General features: G+C 45.9%; 1 protein-coding gene across 5 annotated transcripts in view; it reads right to left on the bottom strand.

The window, feature by feature from the left end:
* NT5E (5'-nucleotidase ecto) overlaps positions 1 to 10,455 on the bottom strand; it is a 54,775-nt gene extending 44,320 nt beyond the window's left edge. For all 5 annotated transcript variants that reach the window (XM_030555864.1, XM_030555867.1, XM_030555866.1 and 2 more), the window contains exons 1-3: positions 10,001 to 10,455; positions 8,663 to 8,885; positions 1,865 to 2,053 (exon numbers count right to left, since the gene is read on the bottom strand). In XM_030555864.1, the coding sequence (XP_030411724.1) occupies positions 1,865 to 2,053; positions 8,663 to 8,885; positions 10,001 to 10,357 (769 nt within the window). In that variant the 5' untranslated portion in view covers positions 10,358 to 10,455. The remainder of the gene's footprint in view (positions 1 to 1,864; positions 2,054 to 8,662; positions 8,886 to 10,000) is intronic.
* Positions 10,456 to 16,654: the final 6,199 nt, after the last annotated feature.

Raw genomic sequence — 16,654 nt, 5'->3', positions numbered from 1 at the left:
CTAAACCTACCCTCTTCCCGTAAGCATTCACTATACTAGACATTCCTTCAGACTTCTCAGTGAAGACTGAAACAAAGAAGTCATTAAGCCTCTCTGCCATTTCCAAGTCTCCCGTTACTGTTTCCCCCTCCTCATTGAGCAGTGGGCCTACCCTGTCCTTAGTCTTCCTCTTGCTTCTAATGTATTGATAAAAAGTCTTCTTGTTTCCCTTTATTCCCATAGCTAGTTTGAGTTCATTTTGTGCCTTTGCTTTTCTAATCTTGCCTCTGCATTCCTGTGTTATTTGCCTATATTCATCCTTCGTGATCTGACCTAGTTTCCATTTTTTATATGACGCCTTTTTATTTTGTAGGTCACGCAAGATCTCAAGGGTAAGCCAAGGTGGTCTTTTGCCACATTTTCTATCTTTCCTAACCATCGGAATAACTTGCTTTTGGGCCCTTAATAGCGTCCCTTTGAAAAACTGCCAACTTTCCTCAGTTGTTTTTCCCCTCAGTCTTAATTCCCATGGGACCTTACCTATCAGCTCTCTGAGCTTACCAAAATCCGCATTATACCTGAAATCCATTGTCTCTATTCTGCTGTACTCCCTTCTACCCTTCCTTAGAATTGCAAATTCTATGATTTCATGATCACTTTCACCCAAGCTTCCTTCTACTTTCAAATTCTCAACAAGTTCCTCCCTATTTGTTAAAATCAAGTCTACAGGGTAACAGTCACATACAGGATATTTGGAAAAATAATCAAGGAATATATCTTGTTTTATATCGATTAATTTGTTTCATTGATTCCTTTAATGCATGTATCATAGACAAGGTAAATTAAAATATATTTTATTTAATCCCTTATACAGTAAACTTGTAAAACATGATAGAATCTCAGAAATGTAGGCCTATCAAGGTCCCTTCTAGCCCATCTAGTGCAGCCACCTCCATCCCCCCAAGCGAGGTAGGACCAAGTATACTTAGCCAAGCGGTTCTCAACCCGCGGCCCAATTAGCACACAGCTGCAGCCCAAGTATTATCTGCAGGACTAAGTATTATCTAGTACTTTGCATTTGTCTTCACTGAATTTCATCTTGTTGATTTCAGACCAATTATCCAATTTGTCAAGGTCGTTTTGAATTCTAATCCTAACCTCCAAAATGCTTGCAACTCCTCCCAGCTTGGTGTCATCTCAAATTTTATAAGAATACTTTCCAGTCCACTATCCAAGACATTACTGAAAATCTTAAAAGTACCAGACCCAAAACAGACCACTGCAGGACTCCACTAGATATGTCCACACAGTGAACCATTGATAACTACTCTGAGTACAATCTTTCTACCAACTACCACCCACTTTATAGTAATTTCACATAACTAGGGAAATGTAGTCTCTCTAATGAGAATCTCATGTGGGACTACTATTAAACAAGCTGCACAATAATTTAGCAACACTACTATTTGCATTGGAGAGGGTCTGTGTTTCACCAGTCATCCTGAATATGTTCAAAGAGTTAGGACACTTCTTACTCACAGAGGGTGTAAAAACAGAGAATGGAGTCATGTCATAGTCTCAGTCTCATATGTCTTGCTTACAGTAAGGATTGCAAAAGAACTACATCTCATGTGGGTTAGTCTCAATGTGATATGTGCTACATAAAGTTGATTGGTTTGAATTATACAGGGTGCCAGATCCTCAATTGCTCTCAATCAAGGTAGCTCCACTGAAATTGCTGATATTCACCAGTTGAGGAACTGGCCACAGTACTTAGTTACAAGTAAGTTACATTTTTACAAAGTCATCTTAGTTCAATGAGAATTTTCTTTCAATTAATGATCAGTTTTGGTTAAAAGCAACATTTTACTGAGACAAGTAATACCTGTATAAAGAAATGTGTTTGTATGTCCTCCAATTACAACATCCACTCCTCTCACTTTTTGAGCAATCTTTTGATCCACAGTGAAACCAGAGTGTCCTAGTGCAATAATTTTGTTAACTCCCAGTGTGGTAAGTTTATCCACATGTGGCTGCAATGCTTCAATTTCATCTTCAAAGTATATATCCTTGCCTTAAAAAAAAAAGAGAAAGGAGATTATTAATATTTATGAGGTGTCTAAAAATACTTGTGTTTTCACAAGATCAGATTATTGAAACAGCTGATGGACTATGGCCAGAGTCCCACAAACTGTGGGGAGCTCTGGCCTCTCTCATTATTTAAATGCCCATTTCTGCCATCAAACATGGGATTCTAGGTTGTGAGGTTTAAATGATCTCTGAATTTTAGTTGCCCCAGGGTCCCACATTTCTTTACAGAATGAAGCAAATGGGAGTCTTAATTAGCTTTATTGGGAGTTGCCTCAGACTTTTAATCTGGCCCAGTGTTTTCAAGTACTGTATACACAACCTGAACATTTGTGCTCAGTCTACCAACATTTATGAATTGAATTATGTACACTCAACTATATATAACAAAGCTGTAATTCCAAGAAAAGATGCCAGTGATAAGAGCCAACAGATCAAAGCGCCAATGGTTTTTGACTGCAATTAGAACGGAGAAAGAGTTACATTCAGGTTTGTCTCATATGCATCATTTGGGTGTAAATATAACTTTTTTTGCCATATTACTTCCTATTGATTTTTCCTTAGAATCTTTCTTCTTCCCCCATGTTAATTCTTCTCCCACAAAGTCTCCCCCCATCCTGGCTTATTTTGTCTGTCTCCTTTCTATTTCCACAGCAGTTCCCTCAGACTCCTCCTGCACTAAATCTGAAGGCTCAGGGCCAAATCCTACTGGCCTTCCATATGCAAATTATCTCACTGAATGAGATGAATCATATGATTTTTGACTGTCAGTGATACACAGCAATAGCAAACCCTGAAGGGGAATTACTTCCCTGAAGGGGGAGGAACCAACAGATAGAGATTTAAAAGGGGTAATATTTACCCAGCTCACAGCATTAAAAAATCTTATGGTTTCTCTGAAATATTTCTATTTTATCATTTCAGAATACTTTCATTTATAATACAAACATGTACTCTCTCTCTACTGAATTTGCTGTGTCTCAGTCACACTCTTGATTTCTACAAAAAGGATAAAAAAGCAGCTATCCCAGGTGCTAAGTTCCTTTGACAAAGTTTTAAAATACAGTTCTTGTAAATTACTGATCAACAAATTCTCATTAAACTCTCCAACTAAAAATGACTAACTAGAAAATAAACCACACAAATTCCACCTCCCATCCCTCACAATTCTCCTCCATTCCCATGCATCTTGGGAGAATATAGGAGCCTTTCAGCATACCCTAGAGATCAACAGATCTGGGCTATTTCATAGCAAAGGGGAGAGTAAGAACTAGTCCAGAGTCCAATGCTAAATGTTTCAAGAAATAAAGAGTTATTGCAAAAGAGGAACATTAACAAAGCAATATTAGGGGGTTATGTAAATTGTCAAACTGTAACAGTTTCGTTGTTGCCTAAGTGTAACCCAGGATTCAAAACAAAGCACACAACTCATTGCTTAGTACTTGGTCACCCACTTCTCAGAAGTTTAAATTTAGTTAAAAAAACCCCTAAACAGTTATTCATCTTTTTCTTTGTGGCTCAGCAATTCCATTATTTCTTTTCCAGTGTGTTAAACTAACTGGAAATAATTTTTCTAATTTCTTCAGACTTTAGAAAGAAACAGAAAAGGCAACTAAACAGCACTATTTTTTAACAAGACAACAAGATAATGGGATGGGTGCCAAAAGTATTAGGCATATGTCCAAGGATAAAATAAGTGGCTGCTACCATAAGGATATGATTAAAAAGGCAGGATCACAATTCCAAGAACATGGTTGTGGTATTGTTCTGGAAAACAGCTCAGAGCGATATTTGTTGACAAGTGTTCTCCAATGAATATTTCTGCTGTTCTACAGTCAGGAGAAGTTATCAAGATACTGAAGTCAAAAGTTATGCGCAAAAATGTGATTTATTACTTTGCAGCACAAAATACATGCTAAGCGCCTCATAGTACAAATAAAAAGACATGGTTCCTATTCTAAAGATCTTACAATATAACGGAAGAATAAATGCTGTCTTGCTTATTTACCAATACTGGGGCAATTGTTGTAGGAAAAAACCTAGTAGGGTGATTCAAATGTGGCAAGTGGATTTAGTAGTGCATCGGGGGTAACGGGCATGAGTGAGTGAGTGAGTGGAAGACATCTTTTAAAAAAAACTACCAATTAATAGCTTCATCGTTTACACTATGGATTATTAAAGTAGACTTCACCCACTGTTTCCAGATATTTATTAGCAATCCTTACTGAGGGGGAGAGAGAGCGTGACAGCGAGGACTATGGGAACACTGGGATTGAGGTCCCACTGTTTCAAAAGATTTATAATTATAATATGGTAATAGCTGTGAACAGACTGTGAAGGTGACAATAGTAGCAGTAGCGGTGAAAGACATCTAGTGATAATACAAAACAAATTTATATAAACTTGCAGACAAAAATGGCAGTGCAAAAATCCACACTTTATTCTAAACAGTAGTCTCTGAGGAGCTGGAAAGTCCTGTAAGAGCACAAGATTTCAGGGTAATTCCTCAGAATTCAAAATTTTCAGATTGTAATAAACTCTGTAAAAACACGTTCTCCTTAATTATACAAGATGGGGGTGAGTGTGCTGTTAGGAGGGAGGGAAAAGGGCGAGTTCTTCCCCCCGAGCTTGCTGCTGACAGCAGGTAAAGGGTTGGCCAATAAGGAGAAAAATATACAAGTTTTACACAATTGTAAACTAACACCCCGTTAGAGCAGCGCTTCGCGTGTTCTAAATGGATCTGCGTATGGAACACATCTTTTCATATAGCTCGAACATCCAGCACTTAAAAACAGTCAGATGGCCAGAGAGCTGAATAATACAAAAGTTCTATAGGCAACTAAAACTCTTCATCAGTATTCATTCATTCATACTAGGAAACATATATAGTTAAAATTTTAGCATTTGACTGCTTAAGAACATAAGAACGGCCATACTGTGTCAGACCAAAGGTCCAAGCGTGTACTTGGGGCGGCATGCTGCGGGGTGCTTTGCCAGTCGCCGGGAGGGCAGCAAGCAGGCCGCCTTAGGCAGCCTGCCTGCGGAGGGTCCACTGGTCCTGTGGCTCTGGCGGACCTCCTGCAGGCGTGCCTGCGGAGGGTCCACTGGTCCCGCGGGCGTCAGTGGAGCCGCGGGACCAGCGGACCGTCCACAGGCACGCCTGCGGGAGGTCCACCAAAGCCGTGGGACCAGCGGACCCTCCGTAGGCACGCCTGCGGGAGGTCCACCGGAGCCGTGGGACCAGCGACTGGCAGAGCGCCCCCCGCGGCATACCGTCATGCTTGGGGCAGCGAAATGTCTAGAGCTGCCCCTGCTAGCCCTTTCGACAGTGGCCAATGCCAGGTCTCCAGAGGGAATGAACAGAACAGGTAATCATCAAGTGATCCATCCCATCGCCGATTCCCAGCTTCTGGCAAAAAGAGGCTAGGGACACCATCCCTGCTCATTGTGGCTAATATCCATTGATCGACCTATCCTCCATGAATTTATCTAGTTCTTTTTAGAACTCTGTTATAGTCTTGGCCTTCACATCATCCTCTGGCAAGGAGTTCCACAGGTTGACTGTGCGTTGTTTGAATAAATACTTCCTTTTGTTTCTTTTAAACCTGCAGCCTATTAATTCCATTTGGTGGCCCCTAGTTCTTGCGTTATGAGAAGGAGTAAATAACAGTTCCTTATTTACTTTCTCCACACCAGTCATGATTTTATAGACCTCTGTCATATCCCCCCTTAGTCATCTCTTTTTATTTATATATATCCATCCCTTTTCTGAATCTTTTCCAAGCCCAATATATCTTTTTTGAGATGGGGCAACCACATCTGCATGCAGTATTTAAAATGTGGGTGTACCATGGATTTATATAAAGGCAATATGATATTTTCTGTCTTATCATCCCTTTCTTAATGATTCCCAACATTCTGTTCGATTTTTTGACTGCCTCTGTACATTGAGTGGATGTTTTCAGAGAACTATCCACAATGACTCCAAGATCTCTTTCTTGAGTGTGAACAGCTAATTTAGACCCCATCATTTTATATGTGTAGTTGGGATTATGTTTTCCAATATGCATTACTTTGCAATTATCAACATTGAATTTCATTAGCCATTTCGTTGCCCAATCACTTAGTTTTCAGACAGCCTTTTGTAGTTCTTTGCAGTGACTTAACTATCTTGAGTAGTTTTGTATCATCTGCAAATTATGCCACCTCACAGCTTACCCCTTTTCCAAATCATTTATGAATATGTTAAATAGAACTGGGCCCAGTACAGACCCGTGGGGGACACCACTATTTAACTCTCTCCATTTTGAAAACTGACCATTTATTCCTACCCTTTTAACCAGTTACTAGTCCATGAGAGAACCTTCCCTCGTATCCCTTAACAGCCTTTGGTAAGTAACTTTGTCAAAGGCTTTCCGAAAATCTAATTACACTTTATCCACTGGATCCCCCTTGTCCACATGCTGGTTGACCCTCTCAAAGATTTCTAGTAGATTGGTGAGGCAGGACTTCCCTTTAGAAAAACCATGTTGACTACTCCCCAACAAAATATGTTCATCTATGTGTCTGACAATTTTGTTCTTTCTATAGTTTCAAACAAACAGTTTGCTCAGTACTGAAGTCAGGCTTAGTGTACTCTAATTGCCAGGATCACCTCTGGAGCCCTTTTTAAAAATTGGCATCACATTAGCTATCCTCCAGTCGTTTGGTTCAGAAGCTGATTTAAATGGTAGGTTACAGACTACAGTTAGTAGTCCTGCAGTGTCACATCTGAGTTCCTTCAGAACCCTTGGGTGAATACCATCTGGTCCTGGTGACTTATTACTGGTCAATTTATCAATTTGTTCCAAAACCTCCTCTAATGACATTTTCAATCTGGGACAGTTCCTCAGATTTGTCATCTAAAAAGAATGGCTCAGATTTGGAAATCTCCCTCACCTCCTCAACTGTGAAGACCTATGCAAAAACTCATTTAGTTTCTCCACAATGGCCTTGAGAGCTCCTTTAGCATCTCGATCTTCCAGTGGCCCCACTGGTTGTTTAGCAGGCTTCCTGGTTCTGATGGACTTAAAAAATTTTACACTATTACTTTTTGAGTCTTGGGCTAGCTGTACTTCAGATTCTTTTTTGGCCTTCCTAATTATATTTTTACATTTCATTTGCCAGAGTTTAGGCTCCTTTCTATTTTCCTCAGTAGGATTCAACTTCCACTTTTTAAAGGATGCCTTTTTGCCTCTCACTGCTTCTTTTACTTTGTTTAGCCACTATGGCTCTTTTTTTGGTTCTCTTACTATGTTTTTGAATTTAGGGTGTACATTTAAGTTGAGCCTCTACTATGGTGTCTTTAAAAAGTTTCCATGCAGCTTGGGATTTTATGTTTGGTGCTTTGTCTTTCAATTTCTGTTTAACTAACCTCCTCATTTTTGTGTAGTTCCCCTTTTTGAAACTAAATGCTACAGTGTTGGGGCGCTGTGATGTTTTCCCCATCACTAGGATGTTAGATTTAATTATATTATGGTCACTATTACCAAGCGGGTCCAGGTATATTCACTTCTTGGACCTGATCCTGTGCTCCACTTAGGACTAAATCAACAATTGCCTCTCATCTTGTGGGTTCCAGGACTCCAAGCAGCAGTCATTTAAGGTGTCAAGAAACTTTATCTCTGCATCCTGTCTTGAGGTGACATATACCCAGTCAATGTGGCGATAGTTGAAATCCCCCATTCTTATTGATTTTTTCTATTTTAATAGCCTCTTTAATCTCCCCGAGCATTTTACAGTCACTATCACCATCCTGGTCAAGTGGTCAGTAATATATCCCTAACGGTATATTCTTATTATTCAAGCATGGAATTACTATTCATAGAGAATCTACGGTACACTTTGATTCCTTTAAGATTTTTACTTCATTTGATTCTATGCTTTCTTTCACATCTAATATCACTCCCACCCCCAGTACGACCTGTTCTGTCCTTCCAATATGTTTTGTACCTTGTTATCACTGTGTCCCACTAATTATCCTCATTCCACCAAGTTTCTGTGACGCCTATATCAATATCCTCTAGTTCACCCATTTTATTATTTAGACTTCTAACATTGGTATATAAGCACTTTAAAAAAGTGTCACTTTTTAGCTGTCTCCCATTACATGATGTAATTTAATTAGATTTTTTTCATTTGACTGATTCTCATCAGATCCTACCTGTATTTTATCATATTCCATCCTCTCCTCCTTAATAGGACATAGAACAGCGGTTCTCAAACTTTTGTACTCGTGACCCCTTTCACATACCAAGCCTCTGAGTGTGACCCTCCCCTGCAAATAAATTCAAAATACTTTTTTATATATTTAACATCATTATAAATGCTGGAGGAAAAGCGGGGTTTAGAGTGGAGGCTGACAGCTTGCGACTCCCCATGTAATAACCTTGCGACCTTCTGAGGGCTCCCGACCCCCAATTTGAGAACCACTGACATAGAGAATCTCCATTAATAGAGCCTTCTCGAGGGATGTCCCTATCCGGACCATGTGTGACTTCCTTTACATTGTTTATATGTATATTGTTTGTTCCTGCTATACTAAAGAAAAGCATACCTGGATTTGAAAGGAAAGATGTTTCCTTAGTGGTATAGCCAACAATTCCGATTTTTTCTGAACCAACACGTAGTATTTTATAAGGCTGAAAATATCCAGCGATCCTGGATGCTACTGATCTGCTTGCCTGAATGTTTGCACTTAGAATTGAAAAATTAACATTTTTAAGTAGCGGATCCAATAATCCCTCCAGACCATTGTCAAACTCATGGTTCCCCAAAGCCTATGAAAAACAAAAAGGACAATTATTAGACACCCCCAACTAACCACTATATGTGCTCTCTCAGAAATTACATACTGGGCATTTCTAGTATAGGCGCTCTCTCCTTGACTCTGGTACTCCAACGGAGTGAGAGGTGCAGGCAGAGTCCAACGGGGCGCGTCAGTGGTCGACTCACCGCAGTGAAGACACCGTGGTACATCAACTTCAGCTATGTTATTCATGTAGCCGAAGTTGTGTAATTTAGATCAATCCCCCCAGTGTAGCCCAGACCAAATATAAAATTAAAATGCAAATACAGCACACTGCTGCGTTAAATGTAAACTACTAAAAAATAAAGGGAAAGTTTAAAAAAAGATTTAACAAGGTAAGGAAACTGCTGCTGTGCTTGTTTCATTTAAATTAAGATGTTTAAAAGCAGCATCTTTTTTTCTGCATAGTAAAGTTTCAAAGCTATCTTAAGTCAAGGGTCACCTGTAAACTTTTGAAAGAACCACCATCGCGTTTTGTTCAGAGTCAGGAACATTTCAGAATTACCAACAACCTCCATTTCCCAAGTGTTCATAACTCAGAGGTTCTACTGTGGTAGCATTACCTCCCCTACCTTGTCTCACCAACATTCAGTGACCAGGCTTTAGGCTCAAGGCAAATTTAAAAATGTTATTAAGATGATGTTAAGAAAAAGTGAACGGTACAGAGTTTAAGCATATAAGTTTCTGTATTACTTCACCTTTTGCCGCAGGTTCACAACACCCTTCACTGCTTCACCAGGCCAGCCGCAGGGCTCAGCTGGGAGCTCTGCCCCTGTCTCCCAGGGCCCCCTGAGCACCAGCCACTGCCCAACCTGCGCATCTGGCGAAGCGCTGCGACGGCGCAAGCCTTGGCGGGTCACTTTCCAAACACACGGACCCCATTTCCCTGCAGCTACACCACCACTTTGCGCCCTTCCCTTGCACCAGCCCCCTACATCCTGCCTCTCCAGCGGCACCCCAGCCCGGCAGCCGCCCCGACCATGCACCACCTATGCACACACACCTTTCCTCCCGCAGCCCCCAAGCTGCACTAGAGCCGCCGCCCGTGCCTGACCCCCCGCGAGCTGCGAGGCGCCTGCGCCTTACCATAGCGTCGTAGCCCAGGAGGTTCATGAAGCGGACCACTTCCCGCCCCTTGAAGTAGCTGAACCACACGGTGCCCTGGTACTGGTCGCCGGCGTCCAGGAGCAGCACGTTGGGGTGGGTGGCTCGGATCTCCTGGATCTTGGTGTATCTCCGGGCCACCCCGCCATAGCAATCCAGGGGGCGGCCGCGAGTGCGGCTCTGGCACTTGCCGGAGTCGCTGCTGGTTTGCTCCACGCGCGCGTGGACGTCGTTGGTGTGGAGGAGCGTGAGCTGGAAGGCGGCCCGGGCGGCGTGCGCCAGGCAGAGCAGCGCGGTGAACCCCAGCCAGGGGCTGAGCGTCCCTCGCGGCCTCCGCATGCCGGCCCCGCGCGTAGCTGCCGCAGCTTAAAGCGAGGCCCCACGCGGCTGGGAGCACCGAGGAAGATCCATGGCAGGCGGTGGGAGGGTTGGGCGGTTCCCCCACAGGGCTTGGGTGTGGGCGGCTAATCTAATCCTTGTGTTCCTGCAGCTGCCGGGGTGGGGAGAGAGACAAGGATGTCCCACGAGCGCCCTATCCCAGATAAAGTTACACACGCTGGGCGAGTCAGGGCGGCTGAGATACTGCGTGTTCTGCACGCCCCGCCGCCGCAGGAGGCCGGGCTAGGCAATAGTGTAGTCCTGTCAACAGGACGTGATTCAGGCGCCAGGGCGGTTTGGCCCGCAGAGTGTTTGAGTTGGAGATCAGGGGCTGTTTGCAGGAACTGTACTGGCTCGCTGTTCCTCCTAGGACACCTGTAATCACCATCCACTTTGTCAGTATGTCTAACTTGTAAGCACGTGGGCAAGAGTTTTCACTGGAGCTGCCTCGGTTTGCCTAAATCCCTCATGAAAATACAGCCACAGCTGGGGTGGGGATGGACTGCTCCTCAGCAATCCCCTGAGAGGAAAACTCCACCAGGCACCGTCCTGTTCTCACAAGAAGCCTCAGTGTATCTTTAATGTGCAGGCAGAGCACGCAAGAACTGTTTTAAGGTATTTTCCACCAATGACCCCATAATACTTGGGCTGTCAGGCCCGGGGGCTGGGGTGGGCATGACCGGCAGGTTTGTAGAAATGGTGGTGGTGGAGGAGGTCTGGGGTGCAGGCTCTGGGAGGGAGGGGGTGCAGGGTTGGGGCTGGGTTTGGAGTGGGGCTGGTGATGAGAGGTTTCGAGTGTGGGAGGGGGTTCAGGGCTATGGCAGAGGGGCGGGGTGAGGGCTGTGGGGTGAGGCTGGGGATGAGGGGTTCATGATGCAGGAAGTCAAGTATCAGAGGGGTAGCCGTGTTAGTCTGGATCTGTAAAAGCAGCAAAGAATCCTGTGGCACCTTATAGACTAACAAACGTCTGTTAGTCTATAAGGTGCCACAGGATTCTATGATGCAGGAAGGGGCTCAGGGTTGGCGCAGATGGTTAGGGTGTGGGGGGATGAGGGCTCGGGCTGGGGATGAGGAGTGTGGGAGGGGCTCAGCACGAGGGAGGGGTGTAGGGGTGAGGACTCTGGTTGAGGCTGGGGATGAGGGGTTTGGGGTGTTGGAGGGCCTCAGGGCTAGGGCAGAGGGTTGGGATGCAGAGGGTTCAGTGCTGTGGCTGCGACTGGGGATAAGGCATTGGGAGTGTTGGAGGGGCCCAGGGCTAGGGTAGAGGGGTGGGGTGAGGGCTGTGGGGTGGGGCTGGGGATGAGGGGTTCATGATGCAGTAGGGGGCTCAGGGTTGACGCAGACAGGGTGTGGGGGGATGAGGGCTCTGGCTGGAGCTGGGGATGAGGGGTTTGGGGTGTTGGAGGGGTCAGGGCTAGAGCAGAGGGTTAGGGCGTGGCGGAATGAGGGCTCTGGGATGGGGATAAGGTGTTTGGGATGTGGGAGGAGCTCAGGGCTGGGGCAGAAGGTTGGGATACAGGGGGTTCAGGGCTCTGTCTGGGACTGGAGATAAGGCGTTTGGGGTGTTGGACGGGCCCAGAGCTAGGGTAGAGGGTTGAGAGTGCAGTAGGGAGGTGAAAGCTCTGGCTGGGGGTATGGACTCTGGGTTGGGGCAGGGCTAGGGGATGAGTTTGGGGTGCAGGCAGGCTGCTCCAGGATAGGGGCCAGAGAGGAGGACTCCCTCCAACCCTTTACCTGCTGTCAGCAGCAAGCTCGGGGGGAAGAACTCTCCCTTTTCCCTCCCTCCTAACAGCACACTCACTCCCACCACTGTCACTACATGTGCTCCTAGGGCCCATCTCAGGTCCAGGAATTTCCCTTGCCTCCTCTGTGGTGGGTGCCTGGGGTGCTGCATTCACCTCCTCCCCTGCTGTTGCCCCTGACTGTAGCCTCACTGGGGGTGGGGGATGGAGCTGCCTCCTTGCCCAAGACGGGGCAAGGGCAGTGACTGCGGGTGGGAGGGGTTGCTGTGCTGGTGGAGGGTCCCGCCGGAAAAGGGAAGGGTCTGAGGGGGAAGGGTAGGCTCAGAGTCAGTCTGCCCTGGCAGTCAATATGGGGGGCACTAGGACCCTGCAGGGAGGGCCAGCAAGGGGGGCCAGGGAATACTTGGGATTGGCACAGGGGGGAAGAAGGTGGGACCGGGGGCGGGGGGAGACCCGGCCCCAAACATTGGTGGAGCTGGGCCCTTGGGCTCTGAATATTGCTAGTGCCCGGGCACCACGTGGGTATATAACTCGCTGCCCATGGGGGTGGGCTCCAGTTGTGAGCCCCTCAGGGCTGACAGCTTGGGGTAGTGAAGGAGCTGGTAGCTGGCAGGGGGCTCCTACTGTTAGTGCCCCACAATGTCTAACACAGGTAAGGCAGTGGAAGGTGAGGACAAGCCCCTTGGACAGAAAAAGCATAGTGTGTACATGAAACACTGTTTTAATTACTGGTCTGACTGTACATCCCTTTAAGTTGACTTAATTTTGTACTGTAGGGCAAGTCTGTCCACTTCATAATTGCTTAAAATGAAGGTGCCATTTCAACTCTGCTGTTAGTCATTGTCTTTTTCCTTCCTGAAACCCCTCCTCTCTTCTTGACTGAGGTTCATTCTACCTGGAATTACTGCCTCTAGAATTTAATGGAAAATGATAACTTTTTTGTGTTCGGTGTTGTATGAAATATTCATTGAGTCAGAAAGAATGTGAGCCTGACTTGATAGCCCAGTGGTAGGGCACTCTGCTCGGAGATCAAGGTTCCAATACCTGGTCCCATGAATTTTTAAGTGTTTTGTATACAGTGGAACAACTTAATTATCCTGGGATGTGTCTCCTCTCCCACCATCTCCCTACAGAAACAGCATAGATTCTGTCAAAGTTAGACTCAGGACTCACAGTTTGTCAGACCACTCTGTTTTATTAACACAGCGCTCTGCTAATAACACCCAGATAACGTGAGCACCATGCGAGGCAAACTATCTTATTTATGTAGATAAAAGGGCGAGAACTTAACAAGATAACAAAGGAAGCAGAATCTGATAAGTTTACCTGGGCTAGACATGCATATCTTTTTTCCTTGCTAACTGTTACCGATCTTCTGTTAATATTTCTCCATTAGCACCATTGTTTATGCCTAATGCTTCTTTTCCTGACACCTGTATTTCAAAATTTCTTATTTCTGCTTAAAAGTACACACAATATTTATTTAATCCATTCTTATTTTTACAATATAATTCATTCTACTTTCACAGTCCCTCCTTTTGGTCAAGCTTACGCAATGACCAACAATTACTAGGTTCCACAAATCAATCATTCTTTATTTCTTCATCAATGATATTTAAAATCATCATATTATCACTCTGGTTTGGGGCAGCTATCTGTGTGGCATGTCTTACATAAAAATTATTAGGATTCCAAACAGGATAGTTAGGGCTTCCTGAAACAACCAGTTTCCTATGCCAGAGAAATTGAACAGATTACTTAGCCACTTCCGTAAAGAACTCAGCTCTTCATGGGGAAGATATGCGATTTGTTCTAAGGGGCTAGCGTGATTTATTACCTTATTGGTGTTGTCAGGTATATAGACACTACATTCTTTTCCAATGAGAGCACAGGTCCCTCCTTTGGCCGCCAGCACTGTGTTCAGTGCCTGATGGTTTTGGAGGGCAATCTGTTGGATTGCCCCTGTTTCTTTGGCCAGGGCTTTTAAACTTTCTTCAGTTTCATTTGCCATTATTTTAACTACTGCTTGTAACGTCAGGAGACATTTTGCATGGTGTATTACTTCCCCAAGTGGGATAAAGGAACAGTCAATAGCCTCTTCCAGGTGTCATTGCTGTTTCATATTGTGTTAAACATACGAGGTCCTCCAGTGAGGTCTGGGGAATTGAGTAGGATAGCCAGGACAGGAATGCCAGTTTGAGAGTGGGCTGGGTTGTGGTGCAGACCCAGCATATAGAAATATTAAGGGTCTGAGCTATTCACACTTGCCACTGGATAAAAGAATTGTCTTTGTGGACTCCCCAGACCTTAAGACACCAGCAGCCGAGGAGCAGGCGTCACCAGAGGCACATGTTGGAGGCAGGGCCCTTCTGGTTCTGACAACCTCAACTGAGGGAACCGCAGTCACGGTTTTACATCCACCAGGCAGCATGCGCTAGGCTCGCTACTGCTTCTTCTTGGGCCTTGCTTTAGGTCGTCGTCTGCTTCTGGCAACCCTTATGAGAACCTAGGTTGTAAGGTATTGCAGGCGGTTCCTCTACGTCTTCTTCTGAAGTCAAAATTGACTCTGCATTGTCCTGAGGTGATGATTGGTTGGCTGGGAGTGGTGCATTCTTACAGTGCAAATCATGTATCTACTCTGCGATGCCAGACAGTTTAACAGCCGCCCGGGTACTAAGCAGTACCTGATGATTCTTTGAAGTTCTTTAAATCTCTTTACTTCTTCCTTGACTCTGGCTATAACAAATCACACCTTTTCTTTTCCTGATGCATATATTCCTCATTCACAGAAACAGATTGAGAATACAAACAGTAGTATTTTATATCAAGCAAAAAGGCATTGCAAATTAAACCTTGCTAAGTTTTACAATTAATAACCAAGACAATTTACATTGAGACCCAGGCCTTCAATGTTTCTCTAATTTACTTAACATAGACACAAAGAGAATCCTGTCTCTTACTAACTAAATCTTAAAACAAAGAGTTAGAGAGGGCCCAATTTATAATGCATATGGGAAAACAGAATCCTATAGTCCCAGAGGGTCATTTCTTTCTGCTATTGAAAAAGGGTGGCTAGCAGCATGAAATCAAATCATCCATTAATTCTTATGGGACATTATAAAATCCTGCTCCTACATATCCCCCATTTGACACTAAGATTATTAATTGCCAGTGTCACTTCTTATTTAGTCCACGTAATAGAAAATACTGGGAGGTGATTTGGGCCTATGACACTAGCTTTGCATACATTTGTTTTATCCAATAGCACATTTCAATTAAGCACATGCTGTAAAGGTGCCCGGCTGGGGCTCGACCCTCCCTGAGGAGGAGGAGAGCCACACCGGCCTCGCTACGCTGTCCGAGTCTGCCCCTCTCGTCAGGGCTAGGCAACGCCGCACAGTCACCCGGGGACTCCGGCCTTCTGTACCGGACGGAGTGAACAGAAAGTCAGCTCGGGGCTGGGTACACAACAGCTCGGGCTGCTCATGTCCTCTGGGCCAGGACCGAGCACTGGCACAGTTTGAGGGGGGCCCAGGCCTTGGGTCGGGCAGGGTGGCAAACACACAGTTATAGAGGCGCTCAGGCCCTCTTGGTTCAGGGCTGAGCAAGCAATAGTTCAGGCTGCTCAGGTCCTTTGGGGCAGGACCGAGCAGCGGTACAGTTAAAGGGGGCCCAGCCCTTGGGTCGGGCGGGGCACCAAACCCACAGTTATGGAGGCTCAGGCCCTCTTGGCTCAGGGCCGAGCATGCAACAGTTCAGGCTGCTCCAGTCCTTTTGGGGCAGGACCGAGCAGTGGCACAGTTAAAGGGGGCCCAGTCCTTGGGTCGGGCGGGGCACCAAACACACTCTAATCTGAGTGGCCTCCTCAGGCCAGGGGGAGGGGGAGTCTGCCAACCTTGAGAGGGTGTCAGGAGGAACGCAGGTCCTCCCGCTCCACTGCGTTCCAGCCCAGTGCCCTAGTAGCGACTAACACCGCTGATGGTCAGTGGGGATCCTGACCGAAACACACTGACATGGGTTCAGGTACACTTGCAGCCCGACTAAGGTCGGCTGCCCCTGGGCCAGTTCCAGTCTCCCCCTCTGAGCCTACCTGATCGGTGGCGTCAGCCTATGGGAAGTCCAGTAGCATGGGCCCCTCCCGGCTGGGGCTGGATGTTAGATCCGGCAGTACCTCTGGGAAGTCCGGCCAGGCCTGCTCCAGGGGTTCCTCAGGGTAACAGCAGGGACGGGGTGGCTCCGACAGTCTCTCCTCTTAGCAGGCGCGGGAAAGCTCCGGTAGCTCCTCGTTGTAGCAGGTGCGGGGAAGCTCCGGCCAGTCTGGGCAACCACCCGGGGTCTCAGCAGCCTCTCAGTCACGAGCACCCTCTGGCAGGTCTGCTCCCAACGGCGGCTGCACTTCAACTGAGCGCTGCTGGTCGGCCTTTATACTTCCGGGTCACCTCCTGACCCTCTGAGGGGCAGGTCCAGAGCCCTGTGGCCCCGCCCCTTCCAGCATCTTGCGGGACTCGACCCTCCC

Source organism: Gopherus evgoodei, chromosome 3, assembly GCF_007399415.2.
Source record: "Gopherus evgoodei ecotype Sinaloan lineage chromosome 3, rGopEvg1_v1.p, whole genome shotgun sequence".
Taxonomy (NCBI): Eukaryota; Metazoa; Chordata; order Testudines; family Testudinidae; genus Gopherus; species Gopherus evgoodei.
Note: the sequence above shows the minus strand (reverse complement) of the source record. Positions and strands in the feature narration are given on the sequence as shown.